Here is a 23,458-nt window from a genome sequence, read left to right as displayed (position 1 = left end):
ATACAAATTGTTTGGTTAGTTGGTTGATTGATTTTTGTGGCTCGCGGTCGTAATACCTCTCCTCCCAAGTAGAGAGCAGCAGTGTGACTTTATTGCACTTCCATACTCTACAGTCAAAACAAGAAGAAGAACCCATTCCAACGCTATGTAGCTAGCTGGCTACCAAAACCTCCGTATGTGTTTGCAAGTTCATATATATCTCAGGGTTTTATGCATTTAGTGTCGGAGTTGTTTTGACAAAATGCATAACGTCAGGATTTCCATTCCATCGTTCCGTTCAGAGGATAATCCGATTGAGAAAGGGTACACGGTAAGAGATCTTGAATGTCCTCTGCACCAGTAACGTTAAGCCTGAGCAAAAACCGCAGAACAACAATCATAACATTGCAGGTTTGCAACAAATGGTTGAAAACAAACCAAGAGTATCTTAGCTATTTACATTTGAGTAATGTTAGCTACTATAAAGGCAAACTTGACGTGACTAGAGTGGGAGTAGAGAAGACCCGGTTGGGCGCGAACCATTCCATTCTATAACATATTGACAAGAGACCGTAGAAACAGATTTTGACTGATACAGTGGCTTGCGAAAGTATTTTCCCCCCTTGGCATGTTTCCTATTTTGTTGCCTTACAACCTGGAATAAAAATGGATTTTTTGGTGGTTTGTATCACTTGATTTACACAACATGCCTACCACTTTGAAGATGCAAATTATTTGTGAAACAAACAAGAAATAAGACAAAAAAAACAGAACTTGAGTGTGCATAACTATTCATCCCCCTTAAACCACTCGAGTGTTGCTTTAGCAGTATGCTTAGGATCATTGTCCTGCTGGAAGGTGAACCTCCGTCCCAGTCTCAAATCTCTGGAAGACTGAAACAGGTTTCCCTCAATAATTTCCCTGTATTTAGCGCCATCCATCATTCCTTCAATTCTGACCAGTTTCCCAGTCCCTGCTGATGAAAAACATGGATGGTGTTCTCGGGGTGATGAGGTGTTGGGTTTGCGCCAGACATAGCGTTTTCCTTGATGGCCAAAAAGCTCAATTTTAGTCTCTGACCAGAGTACCTTCTTCCATATGTTTGGGGAGTCTCGTGTTTGCTTCAAATGTGTTTGCTTCTTTTTTTCTTTAAGCAATGGCTTTTTTCTGGCCACTCTTCCGTAAAGCCCAGCTCTGTGGAGTGTACGGCTTAAAGTGGTCCTATGGACAGATACTCCAATCTCCGCTGTGGAGCTTTGCAGCTCCTTCAGGGTTATCTTTGTTGCGCCTCTGATTAATGCCCTCCTTGCCTGGTCTGAGTTTTTTGGTGGGCGGCCCTCTCTTGGCAGGTTTGTTGTGGTGCCATATTCTTTCCATTTCTTAATAATGGATTTAATGGTGCTCCATGGGATGTTCAAAGTTTCTGATATTTTTTTATAACCCAACCCTGATCTGTACTTCTCCACAACTTTGTCCCAGACCTGTTTGGAGAGCTCCTTGGTCTTCATGGTTCCCCTTGCTTAGTGGTGTTGCAGATTCTGGGGCCTTTCAGAACAGGTGTATATATACTGAGATCATGTGACAGATCATGTGACACTTAGATTGCACACAGGTGGACTTTATTTAACTAATTATGTGACTTCTGAAGGTATTTGGTTGCACCAGATCTTATTTAGGGGCTTCATAGCAAAGGGGGTGAATACATATGCACACACCACTTTTCCGTCATTTATCTTTTAGAATTTTTTGGAACTAGTTATTTTTTTCATTTGACTTCACCAATTTGGACTGTTTTGTATATGTCCATTACATTAAATCCAAATAAAAATCCATTTAACTTACAGGTTGTAATGCAACAAAATAGGAAAAACGCCAATGGGAATGAATACTTTTGCAAGGCATTGTAGCTTTGACAGGATGTGAAACTTGGAAGTCTTTAACAAATTGCCTCTCTTCCCTACTGTTTCCCTTTGATAGCAAAGTCACGAAAGAGCAGTTTTGTCTAACTAGTGTATTGTTTTAAATGGCCATAACTGTCAAATGTGAATTTGTTCAAAGCATTTTGTCAAATCTATTGGCCTGTACATTCACATTAATTTCACATTTCTGTGGATATTTTTCATCCCCAGGTCTTTAAAATCGAGGTGTTAATGAATGGCAGACAGCATACAGTGAAGAAGCGCTACAGTGAATTTCATAATCTGCATAAAATGGTGAGTTTTTGTGTACCATTGATTATTTTCTGTCACGACCATGCAAAAGACTGACTTCTATTCGTGGTGCAAGAACAGAGCCCACTTTACTTTTAAAACCTATATTGTACTCTGCAACATCCTGGGCCATCATAGTCAATAATATTATAAGGCTGGGCTAGGTTAGTGGGGTGATAATTAGTGGAATCAGCTTGAGCTAGGCTTTGAAAGTTTCCTCTACCCTAATCCACAGATTGCTCTGTGACCATGCTCAATTAGATATTTGCTTCTTTCAGCTGAAGAGGAGTATAAAGCCACCTGAGATCCCCTCTAAGCATGTACGGAACTGGATTCCCAAAGTTCTGGAGCAGAGAAGACACGGTCTGGAACTCTACCTACAGGTAATGAGAATACAACCACAGGCCTACAACTGACTAGTTCCTCTGAATCCACACACTCAATCTTTTGTATCAATAGGCCTACATTTAGCTTTTTCCCCTGACTTCCATTTGCTTTTGTTTTTCTTGTGTCTGTTATTCAACAGACTATAATTATGGAGAATGAAGTTCTCCCAAAGATATTCCTGGATTTCCTCAACATCCGCCACTTTCCCTCGCTGCCAAAAACAGAAAGTTGTGGGTGAGTTTTTATACAATGTGCCCTATAAAAGCGGGGCTACTTTTAGAACATCTCATCTGTGCAATAAAATAGTTCCTCTATATAACATCTCCAAACTGATTGTCAATCTTGCCTTTTTTCTTTTTCTTTAAAGGTCATTTGAAACTGAATCTGAAGAGTCAAGGTTTGTTAAGTGATTTTTATGTTGTATAGTTGATTAGGTTTATAGTAGTGTATGTGTTGTAGGCTAATTCCAAAGTATAATGTCAAAATGCAAGTTCAGATTGCTAACTATTCTGAGTAATTTTATCAGAACATTGGCTTTATTAGACTTGTGAACCTTCACCACCTTGACTTCTCCTTCTCCTTTCTGGTCTCTCTAGTAAACTGACCCATCAGCCGGCCATGCTCTACCATAGAGACCCCTACCTGCTCCCGTCCACCCACGGTAACATATCTTTACACATCTTCAGACTGCCCATGAATATACAGTCAATATGGTTGCAATATTAAAGAGATCTATTTTGTGTAATATTTAATCAAGTCAAGTGTATTTGTCATATGCACAGGATACACATGGTGGACACAGTACAATAAAATGCTCTCCCTCAATAATGCGACAACAATAAGAATAGAAAAAAATAATACTACAAAATAGAAAATAGAAGCTCGATGGAATACAAATGATCATGTAAATACAATAATAATTTGAAGGGGAAATGTAATATTGTATAGAACAAATCGGTTTTACTTTGCTTTGTTCCCCCCATAGATACATTTTGTAATGTTGTCATAGAAGGAGTGATACATGGAATATTCTACCCAGACCTTCAACCAAGGTAGAGTGACTGTATGCCAGCTTGGAGGACTTACTACTAACTCATGAAGAGAAAGAGATGATTAAGAAATTAACAGCTAGTAAGAGTCTGAATTTTGTAAACATTCTAATAGTTGTGTGTGGATATAACATTTTGTAGTTTGTTTCTGTGTTAATGAATATCTTGATAATATTTTAGAGCAAATGCCTCAAAGAAATGCATTTTCTGAATAATTGTTATTCAAAGAATAACACTATCATGATGTTATGACAACATTTAAGGTAATGCATATGCATATAGGCTCGGCCTCATGGACCCACAGGCTGTATCCATCTACTAATGGTCTTTCACTCAAATTAAGGTGAGACCTTGAGCAGTTTTACACTGTGATATGTTGGTGAAATAACATTACTAGGTCAAACACTTAACTCTAATATATTAGCTATGGATTAATGAAGGGCAACTGATCAAACACATCAAACGGGTGATAAAAAGCTGAAATATAAAAAGGGAAGCTGAACTTGTACTGTCAGTGTAATAAGCTGTCTTATGTTCGTCTGCCTTACCTCAACTTTGAGTGTGTCCCTTTATTTTAAGAAGATCAATGTGGTACATTGCTGGTCTTTTTGAACTTGGGACTGCTGCTGTAAACCTACCGGGACTGCTGCTGTAAACCTACAAAAAGGCCATTTACATGCCAGTCATTTTTGATCAAATTTAAAGTGACTGAAGCACTACAGATCTTAGCGATGCAGTAATGTTCCGCATATGGTCATGCTGTGTGTGTAATTGATAAGCCTCATACACAGTTGATACTTTTTCGAAGTAAGTTGAGCTTAGTTGGTCTAACATTACTTTGTCATTCATTAGACAATTATGGGTGGCTAATAATATAGATACTCTAAAAGACATGAGGATGGTCTGGACATTCTGTTGACTAGAATTCTCTGTCATCCTTGATATTTCTATCCAATGTGGTCTCTGTAATGTGGGGTGGACATTAGCACACTTAAAGCTAGAATCCTTTAATAAAACAACAGTGGTCATCCTGCATCCATTTCGATAGAAAGCTGAGGGATGGGGCTGGAGAAATGTAGCCTCTCTCAAATTCATAGACAGAGCTATGGATGCAAGGACTGACCATCCATGATATCAACATTAGTTTTAACCATGTTTTGAGGATAGTGTTTGTTTACATTTACAAACATTGGATTAAAACAAGCTTATATTTTGGGTTCTGATGGGGGTACAACAGTTAAACTAATCTCATGAGGCATTTAAGTTATACTTTTCAAGAATCAATGGCTATGCATGGGATAAACGCCAACTTTCAGTACATTACCTTGGAAATAATGGATGATGCAGTCCCTTCGAGGTTCATTTTTCCAAGGTAATGTACAGAACAGAGGCGTTTACCCCGCTTATACCACAGTTGCCAAAGAAAATAACACTAAAGCACATATTTATAGGTAAAAATAACATGTTTGAGTATATTTTCATTTTGATAAGTGAATTCATACTTTCTCATCTTTCCACTTCTATCACCAGGGACGCGACCCAGTTGTTACTTATTTTTGTTCTTAATAGACGCGACCCAGTCGTCCGTTCTTTCTTTCCCTTGCCATGCTTGCTGGCAACGTTCTTACCAGCCAACTACGGCTAACACAGTCACGTCAACAGCCAGAATAATAGCAAATTAGCTGCATTTGCGTTTAAGCTGTTTTCTAGTGACATTTATTTAGATACATCCGACCATAACAATGAGCTGATGATGCACGATTTCGCCTGGCAACAACTAAGGATTCTAGCTTTAAAGTGAAGGATTTTCCATTTATTAAATGAAAGGTAAACTTGGGTTAGTTGAGCAGTCATGTATAGAACTGTCCACTTCAACTGAGATAAAATCATGCCTGTGTTGATAAATCCAGTGATTTTTGAATCTACCTTGTATATGTATGTCCTGTACAGTATGTAGGTTGTGCCATGACACCCTACCATTAATGATACTGTAGCACTTTAGGTAGAGCACAGTAATCATGATGAAGACTGATGGCAATAAAGCATGACATTTCCATAATGGTTTATTTTTTTTCTCAAATCATGAGTGAAACTTCCTTGCATTTGTGTTGACTACATATTCATAAAACTTTTGCCCCATGTATTAAAGGTTGACAAAATCTGAAACATGCATGGTCATGAGCTTTTAAGTTCAAACACTGAGAATGCCATTTATTTCATGCTCAGGCTCTTTATTTGAAAAGTACCAACTGCATTTTGGAATGCAAATGGTGACAATGTTTGACTTGTTACCATCGGTTTCATAATGCACAACATCATAATTTGGTCTCAGAGTAACGCTACAGGTAAGTGCCAAAATAATGGAACCGCTTGAGTAAATGAGGGATACAAAGTATATTGAAAGCAGGTGCTTTCACACAGGTGTGGTTCCTGAGTTAATTAAGCAATTAACATCCCATCATGCTTAAGGTCATGTATAAAAATGCTGGGCAGGCCATTATTTTGGTTACCATGGCTGTGCCCCGAATGGATGACAACGCCCCCATCCACAGGACACGAGTGGTCACCAAACGGTATGATGAGCATGAAAATGATGTAAACCATATGCCATGGCCATCTCAGTCACCAGAGCTCAACCCAATTGAACACTTATAGAATAGTCTGGAGCAGCGCCAGAGACAGTGTTTTCCACCACCATCAACAATTTCTCGTTGAAGAATGGAGTCGCCTCCCTCCAATGGAGCTCCAGACACTTGTAGAATCTATGCCATGGTGCATTGAATCTGTTCTGGCTCGTGGTGGCCCAACACCCTATTAACCCATAAGAGTTGTATTATGCTAATTCGATTTCCGCGGGGGAGTGGACATCAAACTTCGGGGGTTTTAAGATTTTGGCAGTTACCTGTAGCATATAAAGTTCAGCTCTACCACTTTTCACAACTGGAGTCAGTCTCAATTAAAAAAAAAAACTAATTAAAGTTAGGCATAGCAAAGAGATACATTTTGTGAAGGTGCATGTTGGATTTAAAATTATAATACTTCTGGCAATATAGAAATAAGACCAAAATGAACAATGTGATCTTGCACAACCTAGGAATGTATTTTTTCAGTTAAACAGGAAGATCAGTCATAAGACAATCAGAAAGTTGCCCCTGCATAATTTCAAACATTTCCAAATGTTCAAAACCATTCAAATGAAAATCATTTGGCTTACTGGGTTGGTGTACCCAGTGTAGTAACAGACTAGCGTATTCTCACTGTCATCCAAGCACATTCACTTAAAAATGATTTACACACTCCTAGAGCTCATCGTGGCCGACTTCATCCTTGAGGTCCTGGTTGGCCTCCGTCTCTGGTTCCTTCATGTTCGCGAAGGCCACTTCCCTGGTCAGCTGCTCCAGAGGAGGGAGGCCCACCGCCAGGTTACGCATTGCAATGGCTGTCATCAGGAACCTACAACACAGAGAGCATGGTACACTCAGACTAAATATAAGGCACATGTGTTTATGACACTTACTCCTACAAAGCAAATGTCTACATTAAACCAAGCCACTGCAGGATACCAGTGGAAACAGGAGGAATTGCATGGTTTTGTCATGAGTTTTGGTAGTTGCACTGAAAACAACACTCACGCTCGCCGCAACATGTAGTACTTTTTCACAGTAAACCGGTTCAGCCTTTCGTACACATTGGCTTCCCTGCGCTTCTTTACTTCTTTCATTCTCCGCTGTCGCCGTAGGAACAGCTGAACGACGGGATCCATCACATTGGCCTCTGACCCCTCATCATTTTCTCCAGTGATGAGTGGCTGGAGCTCTGGAGGGAGGGGTTCGGTTTCTGTGGGGCGAAACGCTGTGTTAGCTCAGCACTTCCATCATGTGTGTTAGTTCCTGTTGTATGTGTTAATTGCTGTCGTGTGTACATTTAAGCCCTGACCTGTTCCGTTGCGGACCCGCTCCTGCAGCTCAAACAGCTTAGTGAAGTTCCTCTGAAGCGCTGCCTCTGTGGTGTTGACGTAGATGTACATGTAGCAGGACGGCCCCTCAGACACTGTGTACACCTTATGGTAGGCCCCAGCAGGAAGCTGCTCTCTCATACACACACACACACACACACAATGAGTACTCCTAGCCACAGCATGGCAACTGGAATGTGAACCTTATGTTTAGCAGTAAGTTTCAGCCCATGATAATGACTACAGTACAGCTGTCATCCAGGTGAAGGGTGTCATTATAGGCTGGCTATAGCAGGTGGGGTGATGAGGGATCATACCTGCTTCTGCTCTCCAGGTTGGAGCGTGTAGTTCTTCTTCTCATCCACTATCTCAACATTCAGCTGGCCCTGCAGCACCTGAACACTGGTGTTGCCCAGGTCCTCACTGACATAGTTCTCTAAGTGGAGACCTAGAGGCAAAATGAACCAACACATACACAATATATATTTAAATTGACTTTGGGCGAGGACCTAGTGATCACCATGTTAAATACTCTCAATGGAAAACAATGAGGGAGAGGGAGAGGGCGAAGACCCCAAACCTGGGAAGTCTGCGATGAAGACTATCTCTGTCTGGTTGTCCAACGAGCCTTCGATCTCCTGGAACTTGGTCCTCCAGGGAGAGAGGTCCACCAGCAGAGGCATGAGCCAGGGATTTAGGCGGAATGGTGACCAGTCTGCCTTCACAATGTTCACACGGGGGTCAAAGATCCTAACGGATGGAAAGAGAATTCAAGACCAAACTGTACAGCGAAGAACATTTCTATCTATATGGAGGATGTAAAAGATCACAGAAAGGCTATCTAGTACCGTTGTTGGAAGCGTTCATTGATGGACACCCATATGTCGAAGTAGATCTCTGGGTCAGAGATGTTGTAGTGAGGCAGGTGGAGGCTCAGGCAGGTGGCGTACTGCTTCAGCATGTCCCCATGGTCCTTCCATCGCCGACTCTGAGTGAACACCTACAGGTGTGCCACAGAACATTAACACTTTGCTTCACCTTTATGGAACCAGTCATAACACCTTCATGAGTTTTGCAGTATGAGGTACTCAGATCCACCTTCTCCCAGATATTGTCACAGATAAGTTAATAATTCAATTGTAAAATGTAAATATGCCATCAATTTTTTCTATAAAGGTTTGATATGTTTTTTTAAAGTAAATGAATGAACATCACGAGCCACCTCCATTCCCAACATGTCCGGTTTTCCAAACAACCTCTGTCCTACTGTACGTAGGCTTATGATGAATTTCTGTATGTTGTAGTTCATTTAAAGTGAAACCAACATGCTATTATTGTTTTAATGGGATGTTGAATGGTTAATTAAATCGACTTGAGCTTATTATCCCTAGTGTCACATTCCCCATGTCTCCCCGAGTTCCTCCCTTTTTCCACGTGCTTTCTAACCCTTCCTAGGAGTCTGATTCGATATTTGTATTATAGTTCAATGGCTCACCCCAGGGTTGAGGTATCCGACATCTCCTGTTTTTCCGTCTCTGTAGGTGATCTTGACATGCTGGTGGGATCGGGAGTGGACCATCATGTCCCAGGAGTACCCATACAGGCCATTGGTCCAGTTGTTATAGCCCTAGGTCAAAAAGAGAAAAGCTAGATATATACACACACTACTGGTCAAAAGTTTTAGAACACCTACTCATTCAAGGGTTTTTCTTAATTTTTACTATTTTCTACATTGTAGAATAATAGTGAAGACATCAAAACTATGAAATAACACATATGGAATCATGTAGTAACCAAAAAAGTGGAGGTGTGTTGTGTCATTGTCCTGTTGAAAAACAAATGATAGTCCCACTAAGCCCAAACAAGATGGGAAGGTGTATCGATGCAGAATGCTGTGGTAGCCATGCTGGTTAAGTGTGCCTTGAATTCGAAATAAATCACAGACAGTGTCACCATGCGGAGATCATCCGTCCACCCACACCACGTCTCACAAAGACATGGCGGTTGGAACCAAAAATCTCCAATTTGGACTCCAGACCAAAGGACAAATTTCCACCGGTCTAATGTCCATTGCTCGTGTTTCTTGGCCCAAGCAAGTCTCTTCTTCTTATTGGTGTCCTTTAGTAGTGGTTTCTTTGCAGCAATTCGACCATGAAGGCCTGATTCACACAGTCTGCTCTGAACAGTTGATGTTGAGATGTGACTGTTACTTTTATTTGGGCTGCAATTTCTGAGGCTGGTAACGCTAATGAACTTATCCTCTGCAGCAGCGGTAACTCTGGGTGTTCCATTCCTGTGGCGGTCCTCATGAGAGCCAGTTTCATCATAGCATTTGATGGTTTTTGAGACTGCACTTTAAGAAACTTTCTAAGTTCTTGAAATGTTCTGTATTGACTAACCTTCATGTCTTAAAGTAACGATGGACTTTCGTTTCTCTTTGCTTATTTGAGCTGTTCTTGCCATAATATGGACTTGGTCTTTTACCAAATAGGGCTATCTTCTTCCCCTACCTTGTCACAACACAACTGATTGGCTCAAACGCATTAAGAAGGAAAGAAATTCCACAAATTAACTTTTAACAAGGCACACCTGTTAATTGAAATGCATTCCAGGTGACTACCTCATGAAGCTGGTTGAGAGAATGCTAAGAGTGTGCAAAGGGTGGCTATTTGAAGAATCTCAAATATAAAATATACTACATTGTAGTCATTTACATTGTAGTCATTTAACAGACGCTCTTATCCAGAGTGACTTACAATTAGTGAGTGCATACATTTTCATACTGGCCCCCCGTGGGAAACGAACCCCCGTTCTGCTGACTCAAGCTACTCCACACTACTGTTTACTGCAGACTGATAGCAGTGTTGACACTGATTGAGCAATTATTCTGGTAACCCGTAGGGTTGGGAAATAACTTTAGCTGACAGCGGTACACTCAGTGACTCACAACTGTGACATTTAAATCAAGGCATTCAAATCAAATGCTGCCGATTTCTTGATTCAATACATGGAAAGGACTACAAGTTGGTCACTGTAAACGCATCTTCCATTTCTACAGGAGTAGTACCTGTGTGATGAAGTGAGAGTAAGGCAGGAAGAACTGTTCAGCCAGGTACAGAATGGTGAACAGGGTTGCCAGCTTGTGTTTAAACTGTGTTTTGGAGGCCATGGGGGCAGGAGGGGTGTCCTGTGGTCCCGTAGATGTGTGCTGGGTCTCTGGGTAAACACAGGAGGTGCTGGGCTGTGGGGGAGGAGACGTGATCGGCAGCACGGGCCTGAGGATCTTTGGGAAGCGGGCAAAGAAGTGCCTGGGCCAGTCAGGGTAGCAGAAGAGAGGACTCGTGGCCAGCATAGTGTAGGCAAACATACCTGGAGATAAAATAAAGGACAATAATAGTAGCATTTGTGATCAATAGGGGGTTATAGATTAACTTAAATAGTGGATCATTAAAGAAAATATTGTTTTGAAAACGTCCTCTGGGCCACAGGAGTCTGCTTGCATTATGTTGCCCTCAGTACAAGTGAACATGAATCTTATTTCCTTATCTATGGAATCCTCTAATGATTATGCACCACGGCTACAAGCAACCATCCAAAATGGGACATCATCCCAGAGTGCAACGGACTATACATACAGTGTTGAATTATGTAGCTTCTATTATACAGTAACATTTGCTATTCTCATTATTTGTAGTTATTACGGATCCCCATTAGCTGCCGCCAAGGCAACAGCTACTGTTCCTGGGGTCCGGCAAAATTAAGGCAGTTATACAATTTTTTTAAAACATGACAATACATTCATAACAGATTTCACAACACACTAAGTGTGTGCCCTCAGGCCCCTACTCCACTACCACATATCTACAACACAAAATCCTTGCGTAAGTGTGCGTATAGTGCGTATGTTATCATGTGTGTGTATGCATGTGTCTATGTTTGCGTTGCTTCACAGTCCCCGCTGTTCCATAAGGTTTATTTTTATCTGGTTTTTAAAATCTGATTCTACTGCTTGCATCAGTTACCTGATGTGGAATAGAGTTCCATGTAGTCATGGCTCTATGTAGTACTGTGCGCCTCCCATAGTCTGTTCTGGACTTGGGGACTGTGAAGAGACCTCTGGTGGCATTTCTTGTGGGGTATGCATGGGTGTCTGAGCTGTGTGCTAGTCGTTTAAACAGACAGCTCGGTGTGTTCAACATGTCAATACCTCTCACAAATACAAGTAGTGATTAAGTCAATCTCTCCTCCACTTTGAGCCAGGAGAGATTGACATGCATATTATTAATGTTTGCTCTCTGTGTACATCCAAGGGCCAGCCGTGCTGACCTGTTCTGAGCCAATTGCAATTTTCTTAAGTCCCTCTTTGTGGCACCTGACCACACGACTGAACAGTAGTCCAGGTGCGACAAAACTAGAGCCTGTAGGACCTGCCTTGTTGATAGTGCTGTTAAGAAGGTAGAGCAGCGCTTTATTATGGACAGATTTTTCCCCATCTTAGCTACTGTTGTATCAATATGTTTTGACCATGACAGTTTACAATCCAGGGTTGCTCCAAGCAGTTTAGTCACCTAAACTTGCTAAATTTCCACATTATTTATTACAAGATTTAGTGAATGATTTGTCCCAAATACAATGCTTTTAGTTTTTGAAATATTTAGGACTAACTTACTCCTTGCCACCCATTCTGAAACTAACTGCAGCTCTGTGTTAAGTGGTGCAGTCATTTCAGACGCTGTAGTAGCTGATGTGTATAGTGTTGAGTCATCTGCATACATAGACACACTGTCTTTACTCAAAGCCAGTGGCTTGTCGTTAGTAAAGATTGAAAAAAGTAAGGGGCCTAGACAGCTGCCATGGGGAATTCCTGATTCTACCTGGATTATGTTGGAGAGGCTTCCATTAAAGAACACCCTCTGTGTTCTGTTAGACAGGTAAATCTTCATCCACAATATAGCAGGCAGTGTAAAGCCATAACACATATGTTTTTCCAGCAGCAGGCTATGATCGATAATGTCAAAAGCCGCACTGATGTCTAACAAAACAGCCCCCACAATTGTTTTATCATCAATTTCTTTCAGCCAATCATCAGTCATTTGTGTAAGTGCTGTGCTTGTTGAATGTCCTTCCCTTTAAGCATGCTGAAAGTCTTTTGTCAATTTGTTTACTGTAAAATAGCATTGTATCTGGTGAAACACCATTTTTTCCAGAACCTTACTAATGGTTGGTAACAGGCTGATTGGTCGGCCATTTGAGCCAGTAAAGGGGGCTTTACTATTCTTAGGTAGCGGAATGACTTTTGCTTCCCTCTAGGCCACACACTTTCTAGTAGGCTTAAATTGAAGATATGGCAAATAGGAGTGGCAATATCGTCCGCTATTATCCTCAGTAATTTTCCATCCAAGTTGTCAGACCCCGGTGGCTTGTCATTGTTGATAGACAACAATAAATAAATAAAGATCACCTTTTCCACACTCACTTTACGGAATTCTAAATTACAATTCTTGTCTTTCATAATTTGGTCAGATATACTTGGATGTGTAGTGTCAGCGTTTGTTGCTGGCATGTCATGCCTAAGTTTGCTAATCTTGCCAATGAAAAAAATAATTAAAGTAGCTGGCAATATCAGTCGGTTTTGTGATGAATGTGCCATCTGATTCAATGAATGATGGAGCCGAGTTTGCCTTTTCCCCCAAAATGTCATTGAAGGTGCTCCAAAGCTTTTTACTATAATTCTTTATGTAATTTATCTTTGTTTCATAGTGTAGTTTCTTCTTCTTTTTATTCAGTTTAGTCACATCATTTCTCAATTTGCAGCACGTTTGCCAATCAGTTGTGTAGCCATACTTATTTGCCATTCCTTTTGCCTCATCCCCCTCAACCATACAATTTTTCAATTCCTCATCAATCCACAGGGATTTAACCGTTTTTACAGTCATTTTCTTAATTGGTATATGCTTATTAGTAACTGGGATAAGCAATTTCATAAATGTGTCAAGTGCAACGTCTGTTTGCTCCTCATTACACACCACGGACCAACAAATATTCTTTACATCAACAACATAGGAATCACTACAAAACTTATTGTATGACCTCTTATATTATGATGACCGAAAAGACTCTCACCGATGCTGAAGAGTTGAGAGTTCATGCAGTGGAAGTAGCTGACAAAGAAAATGCCAAAAGGGCGTGTGGCATCAAAAAACAGCAGGTAGCCGGCAGACAGGTCCAGACAAAGACCACCTCCATGGATCACCAGCAGACTCACCATTTCATTAGGAAGAATCATCCTGTGGGACAGACGCAAAGGGTAAAGAAATACATATAATCCCACATGGGGCTGTTTTATTTAAGCCGTTCCAAAAGATGACGGAGCATGGCCCTCAATACATTTGTATTGAAGTCTGATAAATACCATTTGTATGGTCCTGTGTGGCTCAGTTAGTAGAGCATGGTTAGAGCCAGGCGTTTTAGTATTATTTTTTTTGTGGGGGTTTTCTTTTACCAGTATTTCCAGTATTATCCACTAGTTTTGCTGCAGGCAGAAATCCTAGGAAATGCTCTTTAATTGACACAAGCTACCTCCAATCAATCATTCAATGTCTGGTTGTGCGTCCTAAACCAGGGGAGGCGTGGCATACGAATCTTAATTGCACAAAGCCTATTATTTGGCAGGGAATACTATTTTTAGATCAGTGATTCTACACCTCACTTTGCTCAAACTGATCCTCTCCAACAGACTCAATCCCTGATCTGAGGTTATAAAAGTGGGGCAATTACTACAGTTAAAAGGGGACTATGAATCCAACCAGAAAATATTAAAAAAATTATATACAAAATTCCAAATCAGAATATCGCTTCAATAAAATAGCGCGACAATACCCCGCTGGGGCGCTCTTTGCAGACAACAATATATTCTGCAAAACCTGCAATTTAGCCTTAGATTATGAGAATGCTTCTACCATAGAAGGTTGTGGAGGACATATCGAAACAGTCTCATCCTTACAGAACAAGACAACATCAATCAACACAAATATTTCACAACGTATTCATTGTCTGTTCTTAACATATGGGTTTGATAGGCATTTTATATCAGAAAATGTAGAGGGGAAAATGTTGACTTTTCAGAACATAAATGTCTAGCCTATTTTCATTAGTTATAGAAATAACCCAACAAATTCTCCAACTCTGTTAAGACCGCATTGTTTGGAGATACGCTTCTCCGACTCTACAAAGCGCACGTAAAAGCGCAGGTCCTCGGAATGATATTCTGACACTGTTGAATAGTTCCCTGCCTGTAAATACACTGTATCAGCCAGAAAAACTTTAACGTCTTCACCCAGTTGTCCTTGAAAATATGAAGAACATATCGGTCTTGTGTGTCAGTGCATTCGTCCGTTATTATGGAGATGCTTTGTGTTTTTTTGACTAGTCTGCGCCTCCGTTCTTTACATGTGTGTTTTGGGATTGTCTACTTTTTTGAGAGTGATGTTGGCACTTGCAAAAGCCATATCCTCAGCATTTACACTGCCGCTCAAAAGTTTTAGAACACCTACTCATTCAAGGGTTTTTCTTTATTTTTACTATTTTCTACATTGTAGAATAATAGTGAAGACATCAAAACCATGAAATAACACATATGGAATCATGTAGTAACCACAAAAGTGTTAAACAAATCAAAATATACTTTATATTTCAGAATCTTCAAATAGCCACCCTTCGCCTTGATAACAGCTTCGTACACTCTTGGAATTCTCTCAACCAGCTTCATGAGGTAGTCACCTGGAATGCATTTCAATTAACAGGTGTGCCTTGTTAAAAGTTAATTTGTGGAATTTATTTAGTTCTTAATGCGTTTGAGCCAATCAGTTGTGTTGTGACAAGGTATACAGAAGATAGCCCTATTTAGTAAAAGACCATGTCCACATTATGGCAAGAACAGCTCAAATAAGCAAAGAGAAACGACAGTCCATCATTACTTTAAGACATGAAGGTCAGTCAATATGGAAAATGTCAAGAACTTTGAAAGTTTCTTCAAGTGCAGTCCCAAAAACCATCAAGCGCTATGATGAAACTGGCTCTCATGAGGCTCGCCACAGGAATGGAAGACCCAGTGTTACCTCTGCTGCAGAGGATAAGTTCATTAGAGTTACCAGCCTCAGAAATTGCAGCCCAAATAAATGCTTCACAGAGTTCAAGTAACAGACACATCTCAACATCAACTGTTCAGATGAGACTGTGTGAATCAGGCCTTCATGGTCGAATTGCTGCAAAGAAACCACTAATAAAGGACACCAATAAGAAGAAGAGACTTGCTTGGGCCAAGAAACATGAGCAATGGACATTAGACCGGTGGAAATGTGTCCTTTGGTCTGGAGTCCAAATTGGAGATTTTTGGTTCCAACCGCCGTGTCTTTGTGAGATACGGTGTGGGTGAACGGATGATATCCGCATGTGTATTTCCCACCGTAAAGCATCGAGGAGGTGGTATTATGGTGCTTTGCTGGAGACACTGTCTGTGATTTATTTACAATTCAAGGCACACTTAACCAGCATGGCTACCACAGCATTCTGCAGCGATACGCCATCCCATCTGGTTTGGGCTTAGTGGGACTATCATTTGTTTTTCAACAGGACAATGACCCAACACACCTCCAGGCTGTGTAAGGGCTATTTTACCAAGAAGGAGAGTGATGGAGTGCTGCATTAGATGACCTGGCCTCCACAATACCCCGACCTCAACCAAATTGAGATGGTTTGGGATGAGTCGGACCGCAGAGTGAAGGAAAAGCAGCCAACAAGTGCTCAGCATATGTGGGAACTCCTTCAAGAGTGTTGGAAAAGCATTCCAGGTGAAGCTGGTTGAGAGAATGCCAAGAGTGTGCAAAGCTGTCCTCAAGGCAAAGGGTGGCTATTTGAAGAATCTCAAATATATTTTGATTTGTTTAACCCTTTTTTGGTTACTACATGATTCCATATATGTTATTTCATAGTTTTGATGTCTTCACTATTATTCTACATTGTAGAAAATAGTAAAAATAAAGAAAAACCCTTGAATGAGTAGGGGTTCTAAACTTTTGACCTGTAGTGTACGTTTTTAACATGTATTTCTATAGCGAATAAAAAAAAAAGTTAGATGGTCATGGAATGCACATGTGACAATTCACAGGTGGTGTGAGCAGGTGCCTTATTGGCCTCTTGAGGTCGGATGATCGAAATGCAGGGTAGAATAAATGAAAAGGGGGGGGGACACCTGGCCCTAAGCATGGCGCTTTTAATACCAGGGTTGTGGGTTTGATTCCCACGGGGGACCAGTATGAAAAAATATGAAAATATATGCACTCACTGCTGTAAGTCGCTCTAGATAAGCATGTCTGCTAAATTACTAAAATGTAATCTAAAAATGTTAACTAACCTGAAAGGGTCAAAAAGCCAATGGTGTGCCAAGTATGACATGGAGTATCCCTGTACCCAGTCTGCATCCAGTTTCTTGATTCCAGCAATGAAGTATACTATGAAAATCTACCAAGGAAAAAGATGAAGATATTCATATTATTGTAGTGTCCTCAAAGTTTATCATACACATGTTATAAGGCAGATACCCTTGATAGAGTAGTAAAGTAAAGTGTCCATGAACTCAATAGAATGAATTTGGCACAGACCTGAAACCTCAGAAGAGTGTAGTTCCAAAGTGGAACTTGGCCGTTCTTTTTTTTAGGATTACGTAATCCATCTATTGACCTGAAAATAATAATATACTGTATGTACATAAATGCATGCAGGCAAACACACTCACACGGAAAGATACAAACAACTTCAATCTAACAAATATATTATCTGTTTAACAAATGTATAGTAATGGTTTCATAAGAGTTCTGCAACTCACCAGTATCTGTTGGCGTCCATGAATGTGAGCTGGAAGCCAATGAGGCCGTAGAGGTAAGAGTGGTTGTTCCATGCTGTTTTGTCCAGGAAGAAGATGTACCAGTAGGTGGATATGAACATGAGACAGGAGAGGCGGTAGAAACAGCCCAACATGATTCCCACAGCACCTATAAAAAGACATCCATCAACACACATTAAAAAGATGAAAGCATATCAACACTATCACATAAACCCACACACAAAGGGGACAACATACAGCAGCTGTTCCAATCACTGATTCAGAACTTGACCTACCAAAGAGCATCACCACATAGACCAGGTACATATAATCAAGAGGCAGCGGCTGCAGGAAGTTGAAGAGAGGGAAGCGGCAAACAGGAGCTCCATCCAGGTACTTGTAATCCAGGTGGCTAAGGCCTCGCTCCTGTGTAATGTCTATAGCCATTATCATGCCTGGGGACAGAGACAGGGGAAGACACACAGAAGATTAGAACAACAAGAGAGATTACACAAGACTACACTCACCTGACCACCAGCAGATGATTTGACTTGCATATGAAACTCAACTTCTTAATGCGATTTATTCGATTCTCAGGCACAAATTAAAATGCCAGACCCTGCAGCCATTTTGACCAAGGGTAACTAAACTTAGTGGAGATGACAGAGCTCACCAAACAGGAAGCGGAAGATGCCCAGAGAAGCAGGGTCAGTGGGGCGGTTTAGGAGACACACCAAGCGATGCCAGGAGGACAGGTCCTCCTTCTCAAACCCAAACAGCCGTTTCATCATGCTCTCAGTCTCCACTGCCCTCTCTGCTGCTGGTACTGGGTCCTTGTCCATGGTCCCTTCCCCCTCATCACTGCTCCCAGACAAGTCTCCCTGTCCTGAGGACTGCTCAATGAAAGGAGCACCTAAGAGAGAAGGGGAAAATATGCATACCAATTCACACTTCTGAGAAACACCTTTACCCTACTGTTCACAAGAATGCCATAGGTATGTGTACAGTATTTATGCCACAGTGTATTATAATTCATAAGGAACTATAAGTCCTTTGTTGTTCCTGATTATATGCTGATTGTGTATATTGCAATTCAATAACTGGGATGCAATGTAACTCATGATAATCAATGTATCATATTGTTATAAACCTAGTCAGCAGATCCAACCCACTTACTTACAGCTGCACTAGGGTCGGAAAGCATATGCCGTGTATATTAAGACACTGCGGAGCTGGCGCGAGATATGGCTCCCAAAACGTACCTCAATCCTGAGACGAGAAATGCGTTATACCCCTAATTGTCCCATTATCCTAACTGTTACACTGAGAAGATTGAACGACTGCTCGTTTTTCTAGAAACTGTCATTTTCGTCCTCATGCTAGGTAGCAGAAGCCACAGCAGCAATTTGTATTTATTATTTAACCTTTATTTAACTAGGCAAGTTAATTAAGAACAATTTCTTATTTACAATGACGGCCTACCAATCAGCTCCTATGTTCAACACAATTTGCCATTCTGGCTGCTGTTGCCACTGCTTCTTAGCATGAGGAGGAAAACAGCAGTTTATTTAAAAACTAAAAGTTGTTCAATCTTATTTGTGTAACAGTTGGGATAATGGGACAATTCGGAGAACAACGCATTTCTTATCCCTGTATTGAGGTATGTTTTCCCTTTTCCGAGCGACTAGATGGTGTCTTAATATACACAAGAATGCTGTCGACCCTAGTGCAGCTGAAAGCAAGCGGTTCGGATATGCTGACTACTATAAACCCTGTAACAATTTCCTGAAAGCAGAGCTGCTCAATGATCACTGGTTACAAAACAACAACAATGCTGGCCCTTGTTACATACCTGCATTAGCATTGTCGCACGCCCCTGCCTTCATGCTTCCAACTCGGTTATACAAACACTTGATATTTTGACAGGGATGTCACCCTAATAGTACAATTCCCCTCCTTTTCCCTACCCCAAGTAGTTATTCAACACACGTAAACTGTTGGGTACGTGTCACAGTCCGTGTACTAGCCTAAGGAAAGTTGTCTGGAAAATCGACTGGGAACCTGAAACAGTGCTCATAGTCTATTGGTTGGTTTTTCCACGAGACACACCTACTCATAGAGGGGATACGGAAATGGTATGCCCCAAGCGGTTGGGATGAGAATAACCTAATGTAGCAGGCATAGTAAAAGTAGAATAATCTTTGGTACATCCAATCCAGGATCCTTGGGACGTTTCTACCTCATTGAAATTGAAATTTGAAATGGTTAAGGTAAGGGTTAAAGATGCACTATGCAGAAATCGCTCCACCATTTCCTGGTTGCTAAGATTCTAATAGTTCGCCTAATTTCACTTTATGTGACAAAACAAGCAAGCATAGTGTAGAGAATTACTGTACCATCTAAACCGTGTGAAATATATTTTCCATAACGCAAAATATTGGATTGTCAGCTGTTTGAAGCTGGTGTACAAAACCGAAAGTATATATAAAAAAGGATATATTGAAATATATTTGATGAACATTTTTATTTGGCCTTACTGCTATTAGCCCATACAAACGCATTGAATAACAGATTATGGGGGATTTATTATTCTCCTAATTGATGGGATGACTAACTTAGAAGGAATGCATTCTGGACTGTGCTGATGTAGGTTGTGTCACCTGGCAAGCTGTGATTGATGTGAAGAGCTGTTTTAGGGGGTAAAATGAGATAAGGATTTGTGTCTCCAAATGCTAGACTATACTGGTTCTTTGTGATCTTTGAACCATCCTTGGACGTAGGAATGGTGTCTAGGGGAGCTGGCTCTTCTCACTATGACAGGTTGTTATGATAAACGTATGCCTGGAAACAGGGATGCGCTAAGAGGCGGGGGACTAGCCTGTGCGTCAACGGATAGGCTGAGTAAGTCTAAACCACGCTCAAGTCTCTACTCTGATTGGCCAGCAGAGAGGTGGGAACTCTCTCTCTGTAAGAGTATTTGAAGAACAATCTGAAACAATGGATTTAGTTCTCTGAAGTGCCCTGCGAGGTATTTCAAGGAGCCCGTATATACGAAACATCATATTTACCATTGAAGGTTTTTGCATTAATTAAAATAACTAGTATATCTTAGAAGTCGTGTTGACCTCTTTTGTTCCTAATACCAGATTTGAATTGGCGCAACTTTGACAAGATTCACTACATGGAACAACAGATAGGAAGTTTGTTCTGAAGTGTCTGTCCTATATCTGAGAGATATAAGAAAGATCAGGAAACATATTTATATATATATATATATATATATATATATATATATATATACACCACCAGTTAAAAGTTTGGACACACCTACTCATTCAAGGGTTTTTCTTTATTTTTACTATTTTTTACATTGTAGAATAATAGTGACGCCATCAAAATTATGAAATAACACATATGGAATCATGTAGTATCCAAAAAAGCGTTAAACAAATCAAAATATATTTTATATTTGAGATTCTTCAAATAGTCACGCTTTGCCTTGATGACAGCTTTGCACACTTGGCATTCTCTCAACCAGCTTCATGGGGTAGTCACCTGGAATGCATTTCAATTAACAGGTGTGCCTTGTTAAAAGTTAATTTGTGGAATTTCTTTCCTTCTTAATGCATTTGAGCCAATCAGTTGTGTTGTGACAAGGTAGGGGGGGTATACAGAAGATAGCCCTATTTGGTAAAAGACCAAGTCCACATTATGGCAAGAACAGCTCAAATAAGCAAAGAGAAACGACTGTCCATCATTACTTTAAGAGATGAAGGTCAGGCAATACGGAACATTTCAAGAACTTTGAACGTTTTTTCAAGTGCAGTCGCAAAAACCATCAAGCGCTATGATGAAACTGGCTCTCATGAGGACCGACACAGGAATGGAAGACCCAGTGTTACCTTTGCTGCAGATGATAAGTTCATTAGAGTTACCAGCCTCAGAAATTGCAGCCCAAATAAATGCTTCAAAGAGTTAAAGTAACAGACACATCTCAACATCAACTGTTCAGATGAGACTGTGTGAATCAGGCCTTCATGGTCGAATTGCTGCAAAGAAACCACTAATAAAGGACACCAATAAGAAGAAGAGACTTGCTTGGGCCAAGAAACACGAGCAATGGACATTAGAACGGTGGAAATGTGTCCTTTGGTCTGGAGTTCAAATTGGAGATTTTTCCATCTGGTTTGGGTTCAGTGGGACTATCATTTGTTTTTCAACAGGACAATGACCCAACACAACTCCAGGCTGTGTAAGGGCTATTTTACCAAGAAGGAGAGTGATGGAGTGCTGCATCAGATGACCTGGCCTCCACAATCCCCCGACCTCAACCCAATTGAGATGGTTTGGGATGGGTCGGACGGCAGAGTGAAGGGGAAAAGCAGCCAACAAGTGCTCAGCATATGACTGTTGAAAAAGCATTCCAGGTGAAACTGGTTGAGAGAATGCCAAGAGTGTGCAAAGCTGTCATCAAGGCAAAGGGTGGCTATTTAAAGAATCTCAAATATAAAATATATTTTGATTTGTTTAACACTTTTTTGGTTACTACATGATTCCATATGTGTTATTTCATAGTTTTGATGTCTTCACTATTATTCTACAATGTAGAACATAGTAAAAATAAAGAGAAACCCTGGAATTAGTAGGTGTGTCCAAACTTTTGACAGGTACTGTATATTAATCTTTGTACATGTATTTAACCCCTTATTTTTGGCACTAAACAGTATACAACTGGCACCAGGGGACCTTCAGAAGAGTCTTGTGAGGTCTGTGTGCATCCCAGAGCAAAACAACCGACATGTAGGTGTTGGTGAGAGTCTCACTTTTCCACAGAGAGGTCATATTAGTTGGCAGATCAGCTGTACCGACTTCAGACTAGTCCCAAGACTATTGTGGGGGTCATGGAGCAAAACTGAGAACATCATTGTGTTCGTGAGAGTCTCATTTTTCCATAGAGGGGTCAAACCCGTTCAGACTCTACAGACAAGAAGGCCGATTTTCGGGATGTCTCATGGTCTGACAAACACCTTTCTAGCTCTGTCACCTTTTACTGCAAATGCTGAAGTGCAACATATTCGGATGCCATGGATTGAGACACATCCAATGCAAAAAAAAAACAGATATCTCTATCTTAAATTGATGGATTTTTATGGGGATTATTTTATTATGCTAATTCGATTTCCGCGGGGGCGTGGACATCGACCTTAGGGGGGTTTAAGGTTAGGGTTTAGGGTAGGGACATCCCAAGGATCTTTGGTTAGGAAAAACATATTTACCTCCTGAAATAACGAGGAAATTACGTTATGGGGCGGCAGATAGCTTAGTGGTTAAGAGCGTTGTGCCAGCAACCGAAAGGTCGCTGGTTCTAATCCCCGAGCCGACTAGGTGAAAAATCTGTCGATGTGCCCTTGAGCAAGGCACTTAACCCTAATTGCTCCTGTAAGTCGCTCTGGATAAGAGCGTCTGCTAAATGACTAAAATGTTAAATGTTAACCTGAGCCGTGGTGCACCGGTTTCCACTACATAGCACAGCCACAATGTCAAAATAGGTTATATCGTAAAAATTATGAAAGAAAAAATTTGTTTTTTGGTCTTCATTTAAGATTAGGCATACATTTGCAGTGTGGTTAGGTTTAAAATAAGATTTTAACAACAAACTGTAGAACTAGGCGGGGTTAATATGCCTTTGTGGCTGTGTTAACTAGTGACGACTCCGCACTGGTCTTTGTCCGCAACGACGGTCAGTGAACGGGCAAAAACTGTGAGGGAGGAGCGCCCTTCTCAATTCGAACAGTAATCTGCGCCGCTCGGTCATGTTGTCAACAAGGTGCATCGTTCAAAAACATACATCTCTTTTCCATAAAATACATGTTTGAATTTTCTAACTAGTTTTTATCCAAAGCAATCACTTTTGCATGTGAAAACACATAATCCTATTAATTACTCCACGTGTTTAATCTAGCGTTGCCCTCAACTACGTCACACGTTTTTTCTTGTG

General features: G+C 40.8%; 2 protein-coding genes across 2 annotated transcripts; one reads left to right on the top strand and one right to left on the bottom strand.

Annotated features, from left to right (window-relative positions):
- Positions 1 to 113: 113 nt before the first annotated feature.
- On the top strand, positions 114 to 4,749 carry snx24 (sorting nexin 24). The gene is made up of 7 exons (XM_041851054.1): positions 114 to 310; positions 2,109 to 2,192; positions 2,468 to 2,572; positions 2,716 to 2,810; positions 2,944 to 2,973; positions 3,173 to 3,237; positions 3,562 to 4,749. Exons 1-7 carry the CDS (start codon positions 242 to 244, stop codon positions 3,630 to 3,632), a joined length of 519 nt encoding a protein of 172 aa, XP_041706988.1. The 5' UTR covers positions 114 to 241; the 3' UTR covers positions 3,633 to 4,749.
- A 921-nt stretch (positions 4,750 to 5,670) lies between these two features.
- Positions 5,671 to 19,528, bottom strand: ggcx (gamma-glutamyl carboxylase). Its single transcript, XM_041851053.2, has 15 exons — positions 19,313 to 19,528; positions 18,134 to 18,373; positions 17,757 to 17,915; positions 17,464 to 17,629; positions 17,240 to 17,318; positions 16,993 to 17,099; positions 13,704 to 13,867; positions 10,648 to 10,949; positions 9,076 to 9,207; positions 8,429 to 8,580; positions 8,161 to 8,330; positions 7,898 to 8,028; positions 7,562 to 7,709; positions 7,258 to 7,462; positions 5,671 to 7,078 (listed from the first exon to the last, which is right to left on the bottom strand). Exons 1-15 carry the CDS (start codon positions 19,344 to 19,346, stop codon positions 6,925 to 6,927), a joined length of 2,343 nt encoding a protein of 780 aa, XP_041706987.2. The 5' UTR covers positions 19,347 to 19,528; the 3' UTR covers positions 5,671 to 6,924.
- Between the last annotated feature and the right edge of the window lie 3,930 nt (positions 19,529 to 23,458).

This window comes from Coregonus clupeaformis, chromosome 27, assembly GCF_020615455.1.
Source record: "Coregonus clupeaformis isolate EN_2021a chromosome 27, ASM2061545v1, whole genome shotgun sequence".
Taxonomy (NCBI): domain Eukaryota; kingdom Metazoa; phylum Chordata; class Actinopteri; order Salmoniformes; family Salmonidae; genus Coregonus; species Coregonus clupeaformis.
The sequence above is the reverse complement of the archived record's forward strand: the minus strand, read 5'-3'. Positions and strand labels throughout refer to the sequence as shown.

What these genes read in the sequence shown, in the direction of transcription:
- snx24 (XM_041851054.1), top strand. Translation starts at nt 242, where the DNA reads ATGCATAACGTCAGGATTTCCATTCCATCGTTCCGTTCAGAGGATAAT. An exon ending in TTCATAATCTGCATAAAATG is followed by an intron (nt 2,193 to 2,467) that starts GTGAGTTTTTGT and finishes TGCTTCTTTCAG; the next exon opens with CTGAAGAGGAGTATAAAGCC. An exon ending in GTCTGGAACTCTACCTACAG is followed by an intron (nt 2,573 to 2,715) that starts GTAATGAGAATA and finishes GTTATTCAACAG; the next exon opens with ACTATAATTATGGAGAATGA.
- ggcx (XM_041851053.2), bottom strand. Translation starts at nt 19,346, where the DNA reads ATGAAGGCAGGGGCGTGCGACAATGCTAATGCAG. An exon ending in TGGCTTTTTGACCCTTTCAG is followed by an intron (nt 13,868 to 16,992) that starts GTTAGTTAACAT and finishes TCTGTCCCACAG; the next exon opens with GATGATTCTTCCTAATGAAA. An exon ending in GCGGGTCCGCAACGGAACAG is followed by an intron (nt 7,463 to 7,561) that starts GTCAGGGCTTAA and finishes TTCGCCCCACAG; the next exon opens with AAACCGAACCCCTCCCTCCA.